The 17,602-nt window shown below is 45.6% G+C and overlaps 1 protein-coding gene across 4 annotated transcripts in view; it reads left to right on the forward strand.

The window, feature by feature from the left end:
* The window catches only part of nav3 (neuron navigator 3), a 503,350-nt gene that overhangs the window by 127,823 nt on the left and 357,925 nt on the right, over positions 1-17,602 (forward strand). For 3 of the 4 annotated variants that reach the window (XM_063058462.1, XM_063058455.1, XM_063058456.1), the window contains exons 2-3: positions 3,773-3,890; positions 4,591-4,643. In XM_063058462.1, the coding sequence (XP_062914532.1) occupies positions 3,773-3,890; positions 4,591-4,643 (171 nt within the window). The other variant, XM_063058457.1, reaches the window with a different exon arrangement.

Genomic DNA, 17,602 nt, shown 5'->3' on the forward strand with positions numbered 1-17,602 from the left:
CCTTAGCCTGGAGTTTAGCTATCTGGCACTTAGCTCCTGGTGGGGTCACCCATGGTGGTAAGGTCAATGACAAACTTCCAGACAAAGATCGATTCAACCAAGACCTCAACGGTAGTGCTGATGGAAGATAATGACACATCACAACAGTAATGAAGGTGGAGGGAGGCTGTAGCAGTGGATGGTCTCCTGTGGTCTTGCATTCCATGCCCCTGGACTTTGTCCTCAATCTGTCAAGGACCCGTGCATCAGCCTTCCCATCTTAAGTAACGCCCAAGCATTCTCTGTTAAGGGAATCCATCCTATGGTTTTATGGATTTACCTGAAGTCACCTGAAGACTCACGAATAGATAACCCCATTGGAGAGCATCATACTCAACTTGACTAAACACATTATCTAGTATCTTCTTCTTCACAGCACGACGCCGGTTTAACAGATGTGGAGAAGTTGCAGTGAAATCCTGCTGTAAATTCTGAAGCCAGAACATCCCAGATGTGTTATTTGTTTGTATTTTAATTGGAAGCGAGTTGGGCTTTGAAATTCTATTGGCAATGTGCACTGATGGTCATAAGGTCACAATGACTTTCCCACACTTTGGAGAGCGTGATAAATGAACCTTCATAGTATCAGCCCCATGTTGATTGAGGTTTTTGCACAGATTCCAGACATGGTGGAAATCTTAGTCAGAAAAGAATTCATCAACTTTTTTCTCTCTGCACTTCCTTTATGAGTAAACTGTAAGCATATGAAATACAACTTTTAGAACAGTAAAAAACATCATGCAGCAAGAGATGTACAATTTCAGAAAACCCCCTTGCCTTCTAACAATGTTTTGTGTGTGCCTGTACATTCAGTGGCCAGTTAGTTAGGCACACCTGTACACCTGCTCATTAATCTAATCAGCCAATCATGTGGCAGCAACTCAATGCATCAAAGCATGCAGACATGGTCAAGAGGTTCAGTTGCCGTTCAGAGCAAACATTAGAGTGGGGAAGAAATGTGATCTAAGTGACTTTGACTTGTGGTGCCCGATGGGGTGGTGAGTATCTCAGAAACTGCTGATCTACTGGGATTTTCATGCACAACAGTCGCTAGAGTTTACAGGGAATGGTGTGAGAAACAAGAAACGTCTAGTAAGCAGCAGGTTTGTGGGCAAAAATGCCTTGTTAATGAAAGAAGACAGAGGAGAACAGCCAGACTTGGTTCAATCTGTCAGGAACGTGACATTAACTCTAATAACCAGATGTTACAGCAGTGGTGTGCAGAAGAGCATCTCTGGATGTACAACATATTGAACCTTGAAGAGGATGGGTTACAGCAGCAGAAGAGCATGAACATTCACTCAGTGGCCACTTTATTAGGTGTGGGAGTTTCCTAATAAAGTGGCCACCGTGTGTACGTTTCATGAAATGGACTTTAATTGCTGTTTGCTGGTTTAAGTGTCTGGCCTTGTTTGGAAATGGTCAGGTCTATGCTCGAGTCCAGCTCTATGTTTACCTCTAATGCTGTGGGAAATTTTGACGGGGTGTGATTATACTGTTGAGCATAACCGTTAGTTGATAATTGGCAAGGGGTTGGAGTGAGGGATCATTTACAGATCTGACAGGAGGCCAGATTTTATTTCTGTAAGATCCAAACTCCTCCTATTCAAGATTGTAAGACCATAAGATGCAGGAGCAGAACTAAGCCATTCGGTCCATCGAGTATGCTCCACCATTTGATCATGGCTGATTTATTATCCCTCTCAACCCCATTCTTCTGCCTTCTCCCTGTAGCCTTTGACTCCTTTGCTGAGCAAGAATCTATTGACCTTCGCTTTGGATATAAGACCATAAGACATGGGGCAGGATCAGGCCATTTGGCCCATCAGGTCTGCTCCACCATTCCACCATGGCTGATTTATTCGAGGTTGTTTATTGCCAGTCTTCAGCACAGGAGTGCAAGGGAGAATGAAATGATTATGACTCTGGATCTAGCACAGCATAAGAAACACAATAAGCATAGGGAACGATAAAAAACACACAATAATAAATATAAAACAATCCTATAAAGCATAATGTACAAGAGACTGTGATATACATTGATCATTAAGTGACACTAGGTGATGTGTATGTACTGATGGGTGGAGGTGTTGATCAGCCTGATGATTTGGGGGAAGTAACTGTGTTTGAATCTGGTGGCCCTGGCGTGGACGTTGCCCTTTCCCCAGTGGTCCGTAAGCAGGGTGGGTGGGATCCTTTATGATGTTGCCGGCCTTTTCCGGCACCTTCCTGTGATGGTGAGTCGGCTGGTGCCGGGTATAGAGTCTATGTGTCTTACCTTGTTGTATTTTCAACATTAATAGCAAATCCTCTCTTATACCAGATTTGTTCCCTTGTTACCGCAAGTCATCTTTAAGGTTCTAAAACAAGCCTTTCAGTCCAACAATCCATGGTCTCTCACCTTGGGCCCTCAGTGTAACCCTTGGGTCCATGTTCGGCTGGGTACTTCCCTCCCGGAGCTTCCATCACACCCTCAGATCCGTAGAGGCTGGGAATGGTTTCCGGCCTTTTGGCCCAGCAAGTTCCAGGTCAGCTCTCCATGGACCAGTCCAGATGGGTAACCATTTCCTGTGCTTGGCTCTCGGCCACTTGAATACCTCTTCATGTTCCCCGGTGAGGGTGCTGATCAGTTCCGTCTGCAACACCCATGCAGGCAGCGAGATTTGTATTGCCGCTCCTCCGGGCAAGGAAGTTTCTTCTGAATGAAACAGGGCTTCAGCAACTGGCCGGTGTGCCAGCTAGAATTGATTCATACTTACAGAAGAGCAGTAAAATGTTGCCTGACTAGTTTCCTTTTATAAAACTCCATGCCCGGAGAAGGTAGATTTAATCCAGAATAGCTCTTGAGAGTAAGCCAAACGTTGTTCTGAAAGTATTTCTCTCTCTCTCTCTCTCTCTCTCCCTCTCTCTCCCCCCTGACTCTCTCTGTCTCTCTCTCACTCTCACTCTCTCACTCTCTCTCTCCCTCCTCCCACTCTCTCACTCTCTCTCTCTCACTCTCTCACTCTCTCTCTCTCCCCCCTCCCACTCTCTCTCTCTCTCTCACTCTCACTCTCTCACTCTCTCTCTCTCTCCCCTCCCACTCTCTGTCTCTCTATCTCTCTCTCTCACTCTCTCTCTCCCCCCTCCCACTCTCTCTCTCTCACTCTCTCTCTCACTCTCTCTCTCTCCCCTCCCACTCTCTCACTCTCTCTCTCACTCTCTCACTCTCTCTCTCCCCTCCCACTCTCTCTCTCTCTCTCTCACTCTCTCTCACTCTCACTCTCTCCCCCTCCCACTCTCTCACTCTCTCTCTCTCCCCCCTCCCACTCTCTCTCTCTATCTCTCTCTCTCACTCTCTCTCTCCCCCCTCCCACTCTCTCTCTCTCACTCTCTCTCTCTCTCTCCCCTCCCGCTCTCTCTCTCTCTCTCTCTCTCTCTCACTCTCTCTCTCACTCTCTCACTCTCTCTCTCCCCTCCCACTCTCTCTCTCTCTCTCACTCTCTCTCACTCTCTCCCCCTCCCACTCTCTCACTGTCTCTCTCTCCCCCCTCCCACTCTCTGTCTCTCTATCTCTCTCTCACTCTCTCACTCTCTCTCTCCCCCTCCCACTCTTTCTCTCTCTCTCTCTCTCACTCTCTCTCTCCCCCCCACTCTCTCACTCCCTTTCTCTCTCTCTCTCTCTCTCTCTCCCCCCCCCCCTCTGTTTGCCCCCCCACCCCATCTCCCTCTTTCTCGTTCCCTCACCACTCAGATTTACACTGACTGGGCGAATCACTACTTGGCAAGGTCTGGCCACAAGCGACTCATCAAGGATTTACAACAGGACGTTGCCGATGGCGTTCTTTTGGCAGAGATCATCCAGATTATTGGTGAGAACAGAGCGCAGTCGGATCAACGTGATGCAGAGAAGTCTGCACAGCTCAAACCCTTTTTGACACTGGCATCACACTTCCACAGGTTAGAGCTTTTGATAGAGCTACGATCAGGGGAGTGTTCATGTACTCCGAGTACAACAGGAAGTGAGTATCTGGTTAGACTGTACTTGAACTGGAGATTAAAGTTGGCTGTGGGACCTGCCAATTTGAGACCAAGTGTTTTGTGTGTGTGTGTGTGTGTGTGTGTGTGTGTGTGTATGTGTGAGTGTGTGTGTGTGTGAGTGTGTGTGTGTGTGAGTGTGTGTGTGTGTGTTGACAGCCCAACCATCTGCTCTCCACCCCCATCAGCACTGAAACCTCCAGTGTGCCCCCGCCAAGGCATTTGCCAGGAGCTCTCGATGTGACCAGTCACTCCTGGTTGCTGTCTCTCCGGACCATTGTTCACCCACAGTGGCATTCCCCCCCCCCCACCCCCACCTTGCCCTGTGCTTGCTCAGAGGTGCATGGTGGCTTTGCGCAGCTGGAGACTGACCTGAGCTGATGCCACCTTTGGCCAGATCCTGGGGTGCGACGGGGGAGGGTGTCAGTGGGTGAGGTGTGCTGTGTGTGGGTGAGGGTCAGTTCCTTAGGGCGGACAGTCAGGTGTCGCCCTGATCTCCCGACCACCATTCATTAGTCTCTCTGTGTCTTGCAGCAAATGAGAAGGTGGAAGCCATCAACAGTTGCCCGAGGAGCCAGGCCCAGATGGTAAGATGACGTGCTATTTATTTTTGATAGAATGAATACAGACAACTAAAAGGGGAGCTAACTCCAAAGTGTGGCTCTGAAATAAATATACTTCGATAATAAATTTATTTTGGACTTTAAACTCGAATGCGGAACTTTATATATCTACTTTGCAATATAAGGAATTTCCGTTATGGCTTTACTAAGTAGCTCGTATGAGAAAGGGAGCATGCGTGAGTTCATCATTAATGTTGTTAGTACGAACATTAGATTGACTGGAGGCTGGCACCTCCAGAGACCTGGGTTCGATCCAGACGTCCGCATGCGCGCGTGTCTCTGTGTGTGTGTGTGTGTGTGTGAGTCTGTGTGTGTCTGTGTGTTTCTGCATGTGTATTGTCTGTTTTCCCTGTGATCCCATGTGTTTCCTCTGGGTGCTCCCGTTTCCTCCCATATTCCACAACCGTGGAGGCTGATAGGTTATTTGGCCACACTCTAGTCTGTGGGTGAGGAGTAGAATCAGGGAGAGAGCTCATGGGAATGTGGGAACAATAACTTTCCAGGATACTAGTGGGATATGGGATTGACTTCCAGGCTTTATTTATTTTAACTTTTTTTATTTAGTGATACAGGAGAGAAAGCCCTTCCAGCCCTTTGAGCCGTGCTGTGCCAGCAATCCCTGACAACCTGGACTAACGTGATTACAGCAGGGTAGGCCCTTCCAGCCCTCCGAACCATGCTGTGCCAGCAGCCCCGACAAACTGATTAACCCTAACCTAATCATGGGACAAGTAACAATGACCAGTTAGCCACCTTGATATGCCTTTGAGCTGTGGGAGGAAACCGGAGCACTCGGGGAAAACCCATGTACTCCACGGAGAGAATGTAGGAACTCCTTACAGAGCGGTGCTGGAATTGTATTCTGAGCTCGGGAACACCCTGAGCTGTAATGGTATCACTACCATGGCTTGCATGTGGGCCGAATGGCCTTTCGTTGCGAGAAGGATGCATGGAAACATGTTTGCACCTAGGTTATATATCTGCTAAACATTGTGTGCGATAGTTATTTGGTACATGGTGTCAAATGCTGAGAGATAGTCCAATGCTCAACTGTCTCTGAACACTAAGTGTATCAAATGATAGTTGTAGACATTGAGTGTATCAAGGGCTGCGTATGTTAGAGACCGAGTGTGCCACATGTGGAGTGTGTCATAAACAACTAATTAACAGGCTGCAAAGTGTGCAGATTGTAGATGAGAATAAATAGCTCTTCAGCCATCTACATTGTTAGACTCTCTCTACACTTTACAGCAAACTGTACAACTTCTGTTTCTAACCACTAAATGGCCACAGATCTTACTTTAAGAGACCAGCTTCCCATTAAAGCCACAGGCATATGCCAATTCTTATAAACTACTTTAGTTGGTAGACCTTAGCCCAGACACTCCACTTAAAGCGACATTGAATTCATTTTCTTTGCTATATGTTTAGTTTTTCAATGCCCTGGGGTGTGTTGGTCTATATTTGGCCAGAGCTTTAGTCAGTGGATTGCCAAGGAGGAGAAGAACAGTGAAAGTATCAGATTCATAAAGTTATACAGCATGCAAACAGGCCCTTCGGTCCACCTTGTCCATGCCAGCCAGGTAGTTTTCCTCAGCTTATTTCATTTACCTGTATTTGATCCATATCCCTCTAAACCAGAAGTTCCTAACCTGGGCTTCTGGGACCTCTTGGTTAATGGTAAGTCTCCATGGCATAAAAAAGGTTGGAAGTCCCTGCTATGAACCTTTTCCATTCAGGTACCTGTCCAAATGTCTTTTAAACAGTAATTATACTTGCTTTTACCACTTCCTCTGGCAGTTTTTCCCATAAATTTATCACCCCTCAGGTGAAAACTTGCCTCTTAGGATCTCTTTACATGTTTCTCCTCTCACCTTAAATCTATGTCCTCGAGTTTTAAACTCCCGACCCTGGGAAATACATAACATCAGGATCAAGGTCTCCCTGGGCATAAGACAGTGACTGCCCATCTAATGCATTCCGTTCATGAGTTTGTGCTCAGCTCTCAGCTCCCAAACTCTGGGGGAAATATCCCAGCTTGTCCAATCTTTCCATGTCACTCAAGTTTTGCAGCCCAGGCAGCTTCCTTGTGAATCTTTCCTGCACGTAGTGAGCACTTAACAACAATTGACACCATGGTGTAGGTAATAGAACATAGAACATAGAAAAGTACGTCACAGTATGTTGTGTGACCTTTTAACTTACTCTAAGATCAGGCTAACCCTTCCCTCCCACACAGCCCATTCCCCTCCAATTTTCTTTCATCCACGTTGAAGGTATTTCACTCCGGGATTCTGAAGGAGGTAGCTGAAGAGATTATAGAGGCATTAGCAATGATCTTTAAATAATCACTAGATTTCAGAGGACTGGAAAATTGCAAATGTCACTCCACTGTTTAAGAAGGGAGGAAGGGGCAGAAGGAAGGAAATTATTGGCCAGTTAGCATGACTTCAGTGGCTGGGAAGATATTGGAGTCCATTATTAAGGATAAGGTTTTGGGATACTTGGAGGCACATAGCAAAATAAGTCAAAGTCAGCATGGTTTTTTTGAGGGGAAATGTTAGCTGACAAATCTATTGGATTTCTTTGAGGAAATAACAAGCAGGATAGACAAAAGAGAGTCAGTGGGTGTTGTTTACTTGGATTTTCAGAATATCTTTCACAAGATGCCACACATGAGGCTGCTAAACAAAATAAGAAAACGTATTAAAGGAAAGATACTATCATGGATAGAAGATTGGCTGACTGGCAGGAGACAAAGTGTGGGAATAAAGGGGATCTTTTCTGGTTGGCTGCCGGTTTTGCAGGAGTTTGTGCTGGGACCACTTTGGTAGAAGGAATAAAGCTGTAGACTATTTTATAAATAAAGAGGAAATTCAAACTCCAGAGATGCAAAGGGACTTGGCAATCCTCATGCAGGATTCTAAACTTGCAGACTGAGTTGAGGGTGAGAAGGCAAATGCAGTGTTAGCAAACATTTCGAGAGAACTAGAATATAAAAGCACGTATGTAACGTTGAGGCTTTATAAAGCATTGACCAGTCTGCACTTGGAGTATTGTGAGCAGTTATAGGACCTTTATCTAAGACAAGATGTACTGCCGCTGGAGAGGGTCCAGGAAAGGTTCACAAGATTGATACCAGCAAGGAAAAGATTAATGTATGAGGAGCATTTGATGACTCTGGACCTGTACTCACTGGAGTTTAGAATAATTGAAAGGTCTATTTAGAGTTGATGAAGGGAGGATGTTTCCTGTTGTGGGCGAGTCCAGGACTATAGGGCACAGCCTTAGAATAGAGGCACGCCCATTTAGAACAGAGGTGAGGAGGAATTTCTTTCGCCAGAGGGTGGTGAATCTGTGGAATTCATTGCCACAGGTGACTGTGGAGGCCAGGTCTTTGGGTGTACTATATTTAAAGTGAGGTTGATACGTTCTTGATTAGTCAGGCTGTCAAAGGTAATGGGGAGAAGGCGGGAGAATGGGGTTGAGAGGGATAGTAGATCAGTTATGATGGAATGGCAGATCAAACTTGATGGACTGAATAGCCTAATTCTTCTCTTATGTCTTATGGTCTTATGGACTATATAAGATTCTCTTAAATGCCCCTGATGTATCTGCCTCTACCACAAGCTCTGCTAGTACATTTCCGACACCTAACACTCTCTGTTAAAAGCCTACCTCTGACATCTCCCCTACAGGGGCAGGATTAGGCCATTTGGCACATTGAGGCTGCTGCACCATTCCACCATGGCTCACTTATTCCTCTCAACCCCACTCTCCTGCTTTCTCCCCATAACCTTTGACACCCTGACTAATCAAGAACCTATCAACCTCCGCTTTAAATTCCCCCAGTGACTTGGCCTCCACAGCCACTCATGACAATGAATTCTACAGATTCACCCCAATTTGGCTCAAGGAAGTCTTTCTCATCTCTGTTCTAAAGATACATTTTGTTTTCTGAGTCTGTACTTTCTGGTCCTAGGCTCCCCCACTATAGGAAACATCCGCTCCACATCTATTCTGTGCAAGCCTTTCAATACTCATCAGGTTTCATTGTGATTCTCCCCCCTCCCGCCCTCCCCTCCACCCATCCTTGATGGAACTGGCTGAGTCTACAATGCTCTGCAGCCTCTGGCCACGCTGTGCTTTCAGACAAGCACTTGTATTGTCAAGGCACAGAAGCCCCAAGTGTTATTACACGGGATGGCCAGCATGGACCTGTCTCTGAGCTGTTATTCTGTAGGGTGGCATGGCATTGTTGTGATGCTTACAGCGTCAGCGATTGGGATTCAATTGCTACTTCTCTCTAAGGAGTTTGTATGTTCTCCCCATGACCATGTGGGTTTCTTCCAGGTGCTCTGGTTTCCTCCTACAGTCCAAAGATTTACGGGTTAGGGTTAGTAAGTTGTGGGCACGCTGTGTTGGTGCCAGAAGCGTGGCGACCCTTGTGGGCTGCCCCCTAGCAAATATTTGGACAGTGTTGGTTATTGACACAAATGACGTTTTTCACAGTATGTCTCGATATACATGTGATAAATAAAGCTAATCTTTAATCTTTATTATTGAAGAGGCAGCCTGCAGGGACAATGCTATTCTAGGACAAATGGGAGGGATTAGGAGACACCACCCTCTTTCAGTTCTGTAGACCACATGAAAAAATAAATTCATTGGTAATCACCCATCACTCCCTGCATTTCAGTGAAAAAAATCCCACAAGGTCTGAGGGATATTATGGCCGTTAACTCTATAACTTCACTTACTTCTGCTCTGCGGTAAGACGTTTTCTTCGTGTAAAGTCCTTGCTAACTATTTGTTGTGAGTTCAGCTAGTATAAACCATCCACTCACTCACGAAACAATTCAGAGGTTGTCAATAGAGCTGCTTAAAAAAGAAAAAAATTTTGAACCCATTTTCTTGCCATTATGGTTGGCACAGCAAACTAGTCCCATCTGCCTGTACCTGGTCATGACCCCCCCCCCCAGTTCCCTACCTGTTCAAGTGTCTAAATGCCCCTCAAATATTACAACTGTATCTGCAGCTACCACCTCCATAAGACGTATAGGCCATTCAGCCCATCAAGTCTCCTCTGCCATTTTATCATGGCTGATTTATTATCCTCCTCAATCTCATTCTCCTGCCTTCTCCTCCTTTGATGCCCTGACTAATCAAGTATCTATCAGCCTCTGCTTTAAATATATCCAATGCTTTGTCCTCCACAGCTATCTGTGGCATTGAATTCCACAGATTTACCACCCTCTGGCTAAAGAAATTCCTCGTCATCTCTGTTCTAAAGGGACACTGTTGTATTCTGACTCTGTGCCCTCTGATCCTAGACTTCCCCCTTATAGGAAACATCCCCTCCATGTCTACTCTATCTAGACCTTTCAATATTCATTCGATTTCAATGTGATCCCCCCCTCATCCTTCTAAGCTCTAGCAAGTACAGACCCAGAGCCATCAAACACTCCCTTAGCAGTGTGTTCCAGGCATTCACGTCTCTCTGTGTAGACAGAACTTGCCTTGTGCAGTACCAGACAAAATTCTTAGGCATCCTAGATATAAAAATATACTATATACTGTACGTACATACATACACACACACATATGTGTGTGGGGAACTCTCACAACACGCTGGAGGAACTCAGCAGGTCGGGCAGCATCCGTGGAAATGATCAGTCAATATTTCGGGCTGGAACCCTTGGTTAGGACTGTTTTCTGTCCTGATGAACATATATTTTGTGTTATCTGTGTGTGTGTGTGTGTGCGCGCACCCAAGACTTATGCACAGTAATGTAAATCTCCTTTGAACTCCACCCCCCCCCCACCGACCTTAAAGTCGTACCCTGTAGTATTTGGTTAGATGCCCCAGGATCAGAGAATATGAAGAGACACCAGAGTCTGTGGAGTCTGGAATCTGGAGCAACAAACAAAATAGTGGAGTTACTCAATGGGTCAGGCAGCATCTATTGGGGTGGGGGTGGGCTGGAATCGGACAGTCGACGTTTTGGATTGAGGCCCTTCATCTGGGCTGAAAGATAGAGAGGAGAGGGCCAGTATAAAGAGATGGTAGGTGATGGGTGGATCCAGGTGAGGAGAGTCTATGGGCTATTGGAGGAATAGTGACAGATGCTGGGAGGTGAGAGATGGGGGTGACATTAGCTATGTCAAAGTAGATTGGAGGATGAAACATCATCTTTAGCATATTCAATGTGCGATAGAAGTTGTCCTTGAGCTGGGGGCATACACTTTCCAGGGTAGGGCCGTCTAAAACTAGAGGTCACGGTGAGAGGGAAAAGCTTTTAAAGGATGCCCGAGGAGTAACTTTTAAAGATAGCATTGTTTGTTACAAGTACATTGAAGCATCGAAACATACAGTGAATTGCATTGCTTGCATCAAATCCAATCAGCAAAGGTGGTGTTGGGCAACCCACAGGTGTCACCAAACTTCTGGCACCAACATAGCACACATATACGGAACAATCTGCCAGAGGAAACGGTAGGGGTGGGTACATACAACATTTACAAAACATTTGGACAGGTAAGTAACACAATTTACTGGAGGAACTCACACTACGGATGGCAAGGTTGAGAGAGATATGGGTCAAGCTCAGACAAGTGAGACTGGCTCAGGATGCCACCAAGGTCAGTTTGGATGAGTTGGGCCGAAGGGCCTCCTTCTGTTCGGTATGACTCTATGAGACAACTTGAAAGGCAATTGAGGCAGACTTTCCTCCCTTTCCCGGTTGTTGTTTTTTCACATTTGATGGAAGTCAAGATTAAATAAAAATTTTATGGGATGGAATATTTTCATTACAGCTTTTCCTTAATCAGTTCCGTCTGCCAGTTGAATCATGCCTGCTTCTCCCTCGGGGTTTAACAGGATTGTTTCAACGGCCTCTCAAGTAGGAAACTCCACTTCGCTGAGTCACCAGCAGCCGGGCAGCCAAGGTGCAGGCCACTAGGAACGTTACTCAACCTGTCTGTGTCTGGGCAGCATGATTGTTGGCTCTGCCTCTTGCCTCTCTCCTTCCCTCCCCCTTCCCCTCTCTCCTCTCTCTCTCCCCCCCCCATCCCTGCTTCCTTCACTCCCTCACTCCCTCTCCCTCTTCTCCTCCTTCTCCCTCTCCCTTCCTTCTCTTCCTGCAAGTTGTTGGTTCAGGTTTTCTTGCAGAATCCTGTCTGCACACTTTGGGACCAGGAAGATCCAAACTGTCAAAAGTGGCTGTTTCCCGGACAGCTTCCTTCCATCCACCACCAGATTTGTGAACGTTCCTTGAACCCATAAACACTAGCACGTCCTCTTTTGTTGCAGCCTTTATTTATTTGTGTAATTTGTGGTAACTTTATATCTTTGCACTGTACTGCTGCTGCAAAACAACAGATTTCATGTCGGTGATAATAATTCTGATTCTGCTGTTAAACTATCTGCCCCTTTCAAGGTTAAATACCCCATAGCTGCTATGCAAGGAGTTCTACTTACTTGTCATAACCAAAAAGAATTGAGAAAGAAGTGGCTCCCGCCTGCCCATGACCGCATTGTGGATCACGCTGTGTACAAACTGTGTACAAACATCTGACAACACAACGTATTTTTTGATGAAATTCAGAAAAGTGTTTCATAGGGTACAAAGTTTTGTCTATCACAAGGGAATGGGCTTACAAAGACCAAGTTCTTCGAGTTCCTTTTCATTGGAATGAGAGAGTGTGGGGAATGTTGTGTCTGTCTGGGAGTCTCTGTTTGACAGGGGTTCAGGAAGACTGAAAGTCAAAGAGTTGTAGCAGACAGAATTAGGCCCTTCGGCCCATCATGCCCATGCTGTCTTTTGTATCAATCTACACTTATTACCCTACAGACATCAGGCTCCTGAACCTGTGGGGATGACTTCACTCTCCTAACACTCAGCAGATTCCACAACTTAAGGACTCCCCAGCTCAAGTGCTCAATATTATCTGTTCATTTATTTATAATTTTTGTATTTGCACAGATTGTCTTCTTTTGCACATTGGTTGCTTGTCAGTCTTTGAGTGTAGTTTTTCATTGATTCTATTGTATTTTTGTTTTACTGTGAATGCCTGCAAGAAAATGAATCTCAGGGTGACATATATGTACTTTGATAATAAATTTACTTTAAACTTTGATTTGTCCACAGTAGGTTAGTAGCCTTCTTTGCCTTGGTGGTTCACTTACTTGTCCATTTAAGATGGTTCTTAAATACAGTGAGAGTGTTTGCCTCCACCAATTCCTTGGCAATGTGTTGTATGTTCTGAACAACTTCTGTGTGGGAAACTCCCTCTGCCTCAGCCTTCACCTTCTTTCCTTTAACCTATACCACCTTGTTATAGCCATCTCCCCCAACCATGGGAAAATAGTTTTTACCATCTACCCCTTCAGGATTTTATATATAGCAACACACGGAAAATGCCGGAGGAACTCAGCAAGTCAGGCAGCATCTACGGATGGGAATAAACAGTCAATGTTTTGGGCCGAGACCTTTCCTCAGGACTGGAAAGGAAGGGGGAAGAGGCCAGAATAAGAAGGTGGGAGGAGGGGAAGGAGCTCAAGCTGGCAGGTTATATGTGAAGCCAGGTGAGGGGGAAGGTGGGTGGATTGGAGAGGGGGATGAAGTAGGAAGCTGGGAGGTGATAGGTAGGAACAGTAAAGGCGGAAGAAGAAGGAATCTGATAGGACTGGAAGGATAAGAAGTGGGGCACCAGAAGGGGGTGATAGGTGGGTGAGGAGAAGAGAGGGGGTAGGTAAGAGGGTGCCAGACTGGGGAATGGAAAAAGAGTGTTGGGGGAGTACTTACCAAAATTGTTGTTCATGCTGTAACCATAAGTCTTTGCAACGTGGGAGGAAACCCACACAGTCATGGGGAGAATGTACAAACTCCTTAAAGATAATGGCAGAAATCGAACCCCAATCTTACAGCTGAACCACAACACTACTGGACTTGAGTTTGACATCTTACTTTAGGGACAGCCCTTCCTACATTGTGGCACTCCAATAACACAGCTCTGGATTGTCAGGCGAGTATTTGTTTTAACCCAGAGGGAAATCCCCTCCCACTGAACCACATCTCAACAAGCTCCAGAGGGCTGAATGTTTCTGCTGACACCTCCCGATTTTCTAAAGTTGATGACAGAAATTTAGTAACAGGAAGGACATTGACCTGAATCCAAGATTCTATCTCTGGTATCGCAATGCTTTCTGTACACCACCCAAACTTTCCCGATTGCTGGGCTACACAGTGTTGAACTGTGCCCAGCTTCTCCTTTAGAATTTGTGGAGAGGTGATTTTCCTGGCTGCAGCATTGTATGGAAAATTTCTCAGAATCAGAATCAGGTTTTAGCCTCCAACCTGATGGCATGAACCACGATTTCTCGAACTTTCAGTATTGCCCCCTCCCCTCTCCTTCACCATTCCCCATTCCTGTTTCCCTCTCTCACCTTATCTCCTTACCTGCCCATCACCTTTCTCTGGTGCTCCTCCCCTTCCCTTTCTTCCATGGTCTGCTGTCCTCTTCTATCAGATTCCCCTTTTTCCAACCTTTCACCAATCATCTTCTCAGTTGTTCTCTCCCCCTCTCCTGGTTTTACTTATTGTCTACTACCTTGTGCTTCTTCCTCCCCTCCTCCCATCCTCCTACCTTCTTACTCAAGACTTCTTATCTTTTTTCCAGGCCTGTTGAAGGGCCCAAAATGTTGACTGTTTACTCTTTTTCATAGATACTGCCTGGTCCGCTGAGTTCCTCCGGCATTTTATCTGTGTTGCTCAAGTAAATTATCACTGGTTTGTGCAGAAGTACAGCACAATACATAAAAATTATTATGTTATAATAATTAAATGGATGAGTGAATGGATAGTTAGATAGTGCAAAAGAGGAATAGCAAGGTAGTGTTCATTGGCCCAAGAGCTATTCAAAAATCTGATAATGGAGGGGAAGAAGCGATTCCTAAAATGTTTAATTCCATGTCCTATTCCCATTCTGATATGTCTATCCATGGCCTCCTCTACTGTAAAGATGAAGCCACACTTAGGTTGGGGGAACAACACCTTATATTCCATCTGGGTAGCCTCCAACCCGATGGCATGAACATTAACTTCTCAAACTTCCGCTAATGCCCCACCTCCCCCTCGTACCCCATCCGTTATTTATTTATATACACACATTCTTTCTCTCTCTCTCCTTTTTCTCCCTCTGTCCCTCTGACTATACCCCTTGCCCATCCTCTGGGTTTTTCCCCCCTCCCCCTTTTCTTTCTCCCTGGGCCTCCTGTCCCATGATCCTCTCATATCCCTTTTGCCAATCACTTGTCCAGCTCTTGGCTCCATCCCTCCCCCTCCTGTCTTCTCCTATCATTTTGGATCTCCCCCTCCCCCTCCAACTTTCAAATCTCTTACTAGCTCTTCTTTCAGTTAGTCCTGACGAAAGGTCTTGGCCCGAAACGTCGACTGTACCTCTTCTTAGAGATGCTGCCTGGCCTGCTGCGTTCACCAGCAACTTTTATGTGTGTTGCCTAAAATGTTGAGTATGGGTCTTCTGGCTCCTGTATCTCCTCCCTGATGGTAGTAATGGTAAGAGGTGATGTCCTAGACTGTGAGGGTCCTTAGTGGTGGATGCTGCCTTCTTGAAGATGTCCTCGATGGTGGAGAGAGTTGTGCCTGTGATGGAGCTGGCTGAGCTTACATCCCTTTACAACCTCATGTGATCCAGCGCACTTGTGCGTTCACATCAGGTGGAGACGTAGTCTGCCGGTGGAACACTGTCCACTGTACATATATTTGATCTGTGCCTAGCTGTCTGCCATAGTCAGTGTGTCTTTGATCAGATAATCAGAATCAGATTTATTAATAACACAAGGGATTCTCCAGAGTAACACACACATAATACTGAGGGAACTCAGCAGGTCAGGTAGCATCGATGGAAATGAATAAGAAGTCGACGTTTCGGACCAAGACCTGATGGAGGGTTTCCACCTGAAACAGCGACTCAGATTTATTAATACTGTTTGATGTGATGTAGAATTTGGTTTGCTGAAGCAGAACAGTGCAAAGACATAAAATTACTGTGAATTGCAAAATAAGTATCTTGCCCATAAAAAGGTAGTGTTCATGGGTTCATTGACTGCTCACTCAGTCAGGCAGCTTCACTTTCTCTGATATCTTAGCTCTAAGGTGAAAACAGGGTGCCAACTGTCCTACTCCCTCAAGGTAACTAAACGGCACAGGCACAGACAGTGCAGGAAAACAATGGTGGTTGGTTATACAGGGTCTTTAAAGTGACCACATGCACTTTGAGAAAAGCATTACAAGGAAAATGCGCTCTAATATACCAGAGCAAGTTGTATGGGGTAGTTTTAAGATAGTTTTTAAGGAGGGTTGAGCATCGAGAAGCAGAGTGAGTGAGAGAGAGTGCGCATGAACAAGAAAGAGAAAGAAAATGAGAGACAGAATGAGAAAGAAAGGAAGTAGAAGAGAGAAAATGTGAGAGAATGATAAAGAACAAGAGAGATAGAGAGAATGAGACAAAGCAAGACTGAACAAGAGAAAGAGAAAGGGAAAGCAATAGAAAGAGAGAAAGAAAATGATCAAATGAAAGAGTGAAAATGAGTCAGAGAATAAAAGAAAGAATAAGAGTGATAGAGAGAGATTAAGAGAATGAGAACAAGAAAGAGAGAAAGAGAGGCCATGAAGAGAGAGATTTCAGAGCTGAGGATGTAGGCAGCTCAAGATGTGACTGCTAATGTTTTGTCCCTTGGGAGAGAGCAGGAATTTAAATTTGACTGCTTTATGTGGGTGTGGTAAACACAATCACTGGTGTGCCCTTAACATGTTTGATGACAATCGAGAAGGGGGCAAACCTGAGGGGTCCCATACTTCACAGGGCAGAGCCCTGTCTCATCCTGCTCTCCACAGCACTGCATGGGACTGAGGTTTAATTTGTTTGCAAGAGAATGTTTGTGATGTTTGAGAAGCCATTTGGCTTCACTATCCAGCTTACTTGAGACAACCGGACTGGGTTGAGCTGAGTCAGATGTTCACTTTGGGAACGATGTGACAGTCTTGGAGATTTACTGAAATGAATCCTGAAGAGAGGGACTAGCTAATTGGACAGGCAGGAGGAACCGGGATTCTTGTTCATTGGGCTGAAGAGATTGCAGGAAGATTGGGATAAGTTTATTATTGTCATCTGTATCAAGTAGGGTGGCACGATAGCATAGCGGTTTGTGTACATTTTACAGCACCAGCATCCTGGGTTCAATTCTGCCACTGTCTGTAAGGAGTCTGCAATTTCTCCCTGTGACTGCATGGGTTTCCTCCGAGAGATTTGGTTTCCCCCCACATTCCACAAATGTATAGGCTAGTAGGCTAGTGGGTCACATGGGTGTTACTGGGTGGCAGAGGCGTATTGGGCCAAAAGGGCCTGTTACTGTGCTGTTCCTCCGAATAGATAAAATAAGATCATTTGTCTGCGTGCATTCTGGACAGATGATTCCATGCATAAGTACATCGAGGTAGTAAATGGAAAGCAGAATGCAGATTACAGTGTTGGAGATAGAGAGAAATTGCAGTGCAGGTAGACAAAGGAAGTTGAAGGGCCATGAAGAGGTATACTGAGAGATCAACAATTCACCCCCATCATGTGAGAGATCCATTCAAGAGTCTGATACCAGCAGGTTAAGAAACTGTCCTTCAGCATGTGGCTATGTGCTCTTAGGCTTTTGTATACTAACATAGAAACATAGAAAACCTACAGCACAATACAGGCCCTTCGGCCCACAAAGCTATGCCGAACATGTCTTTACCTTAGAAATTACCTAGGGTTACCCATAGCCCTCTATTTTTCTAAACTCCATGTACCTATCCAGGACTCTCTTAAAAGACCCTATCGTATCTGCCTCCACCACCATCACCGGCAGC

The sequence above is a fragment of the Mobula hypostoma genome, chromosome 9, assembly GCF_963921235.1.
Source record: "Mobula hypostoma chromosome 9, sMobHyp1.1, whole genome shotgun sequence".
Taxonomy (NCBI): Eukaryota; Metazoa; Chordata; class Chondrichthyes; order Myliobatiformes; family Myliobatidae; genus Mobula; species Mobula hypostoma.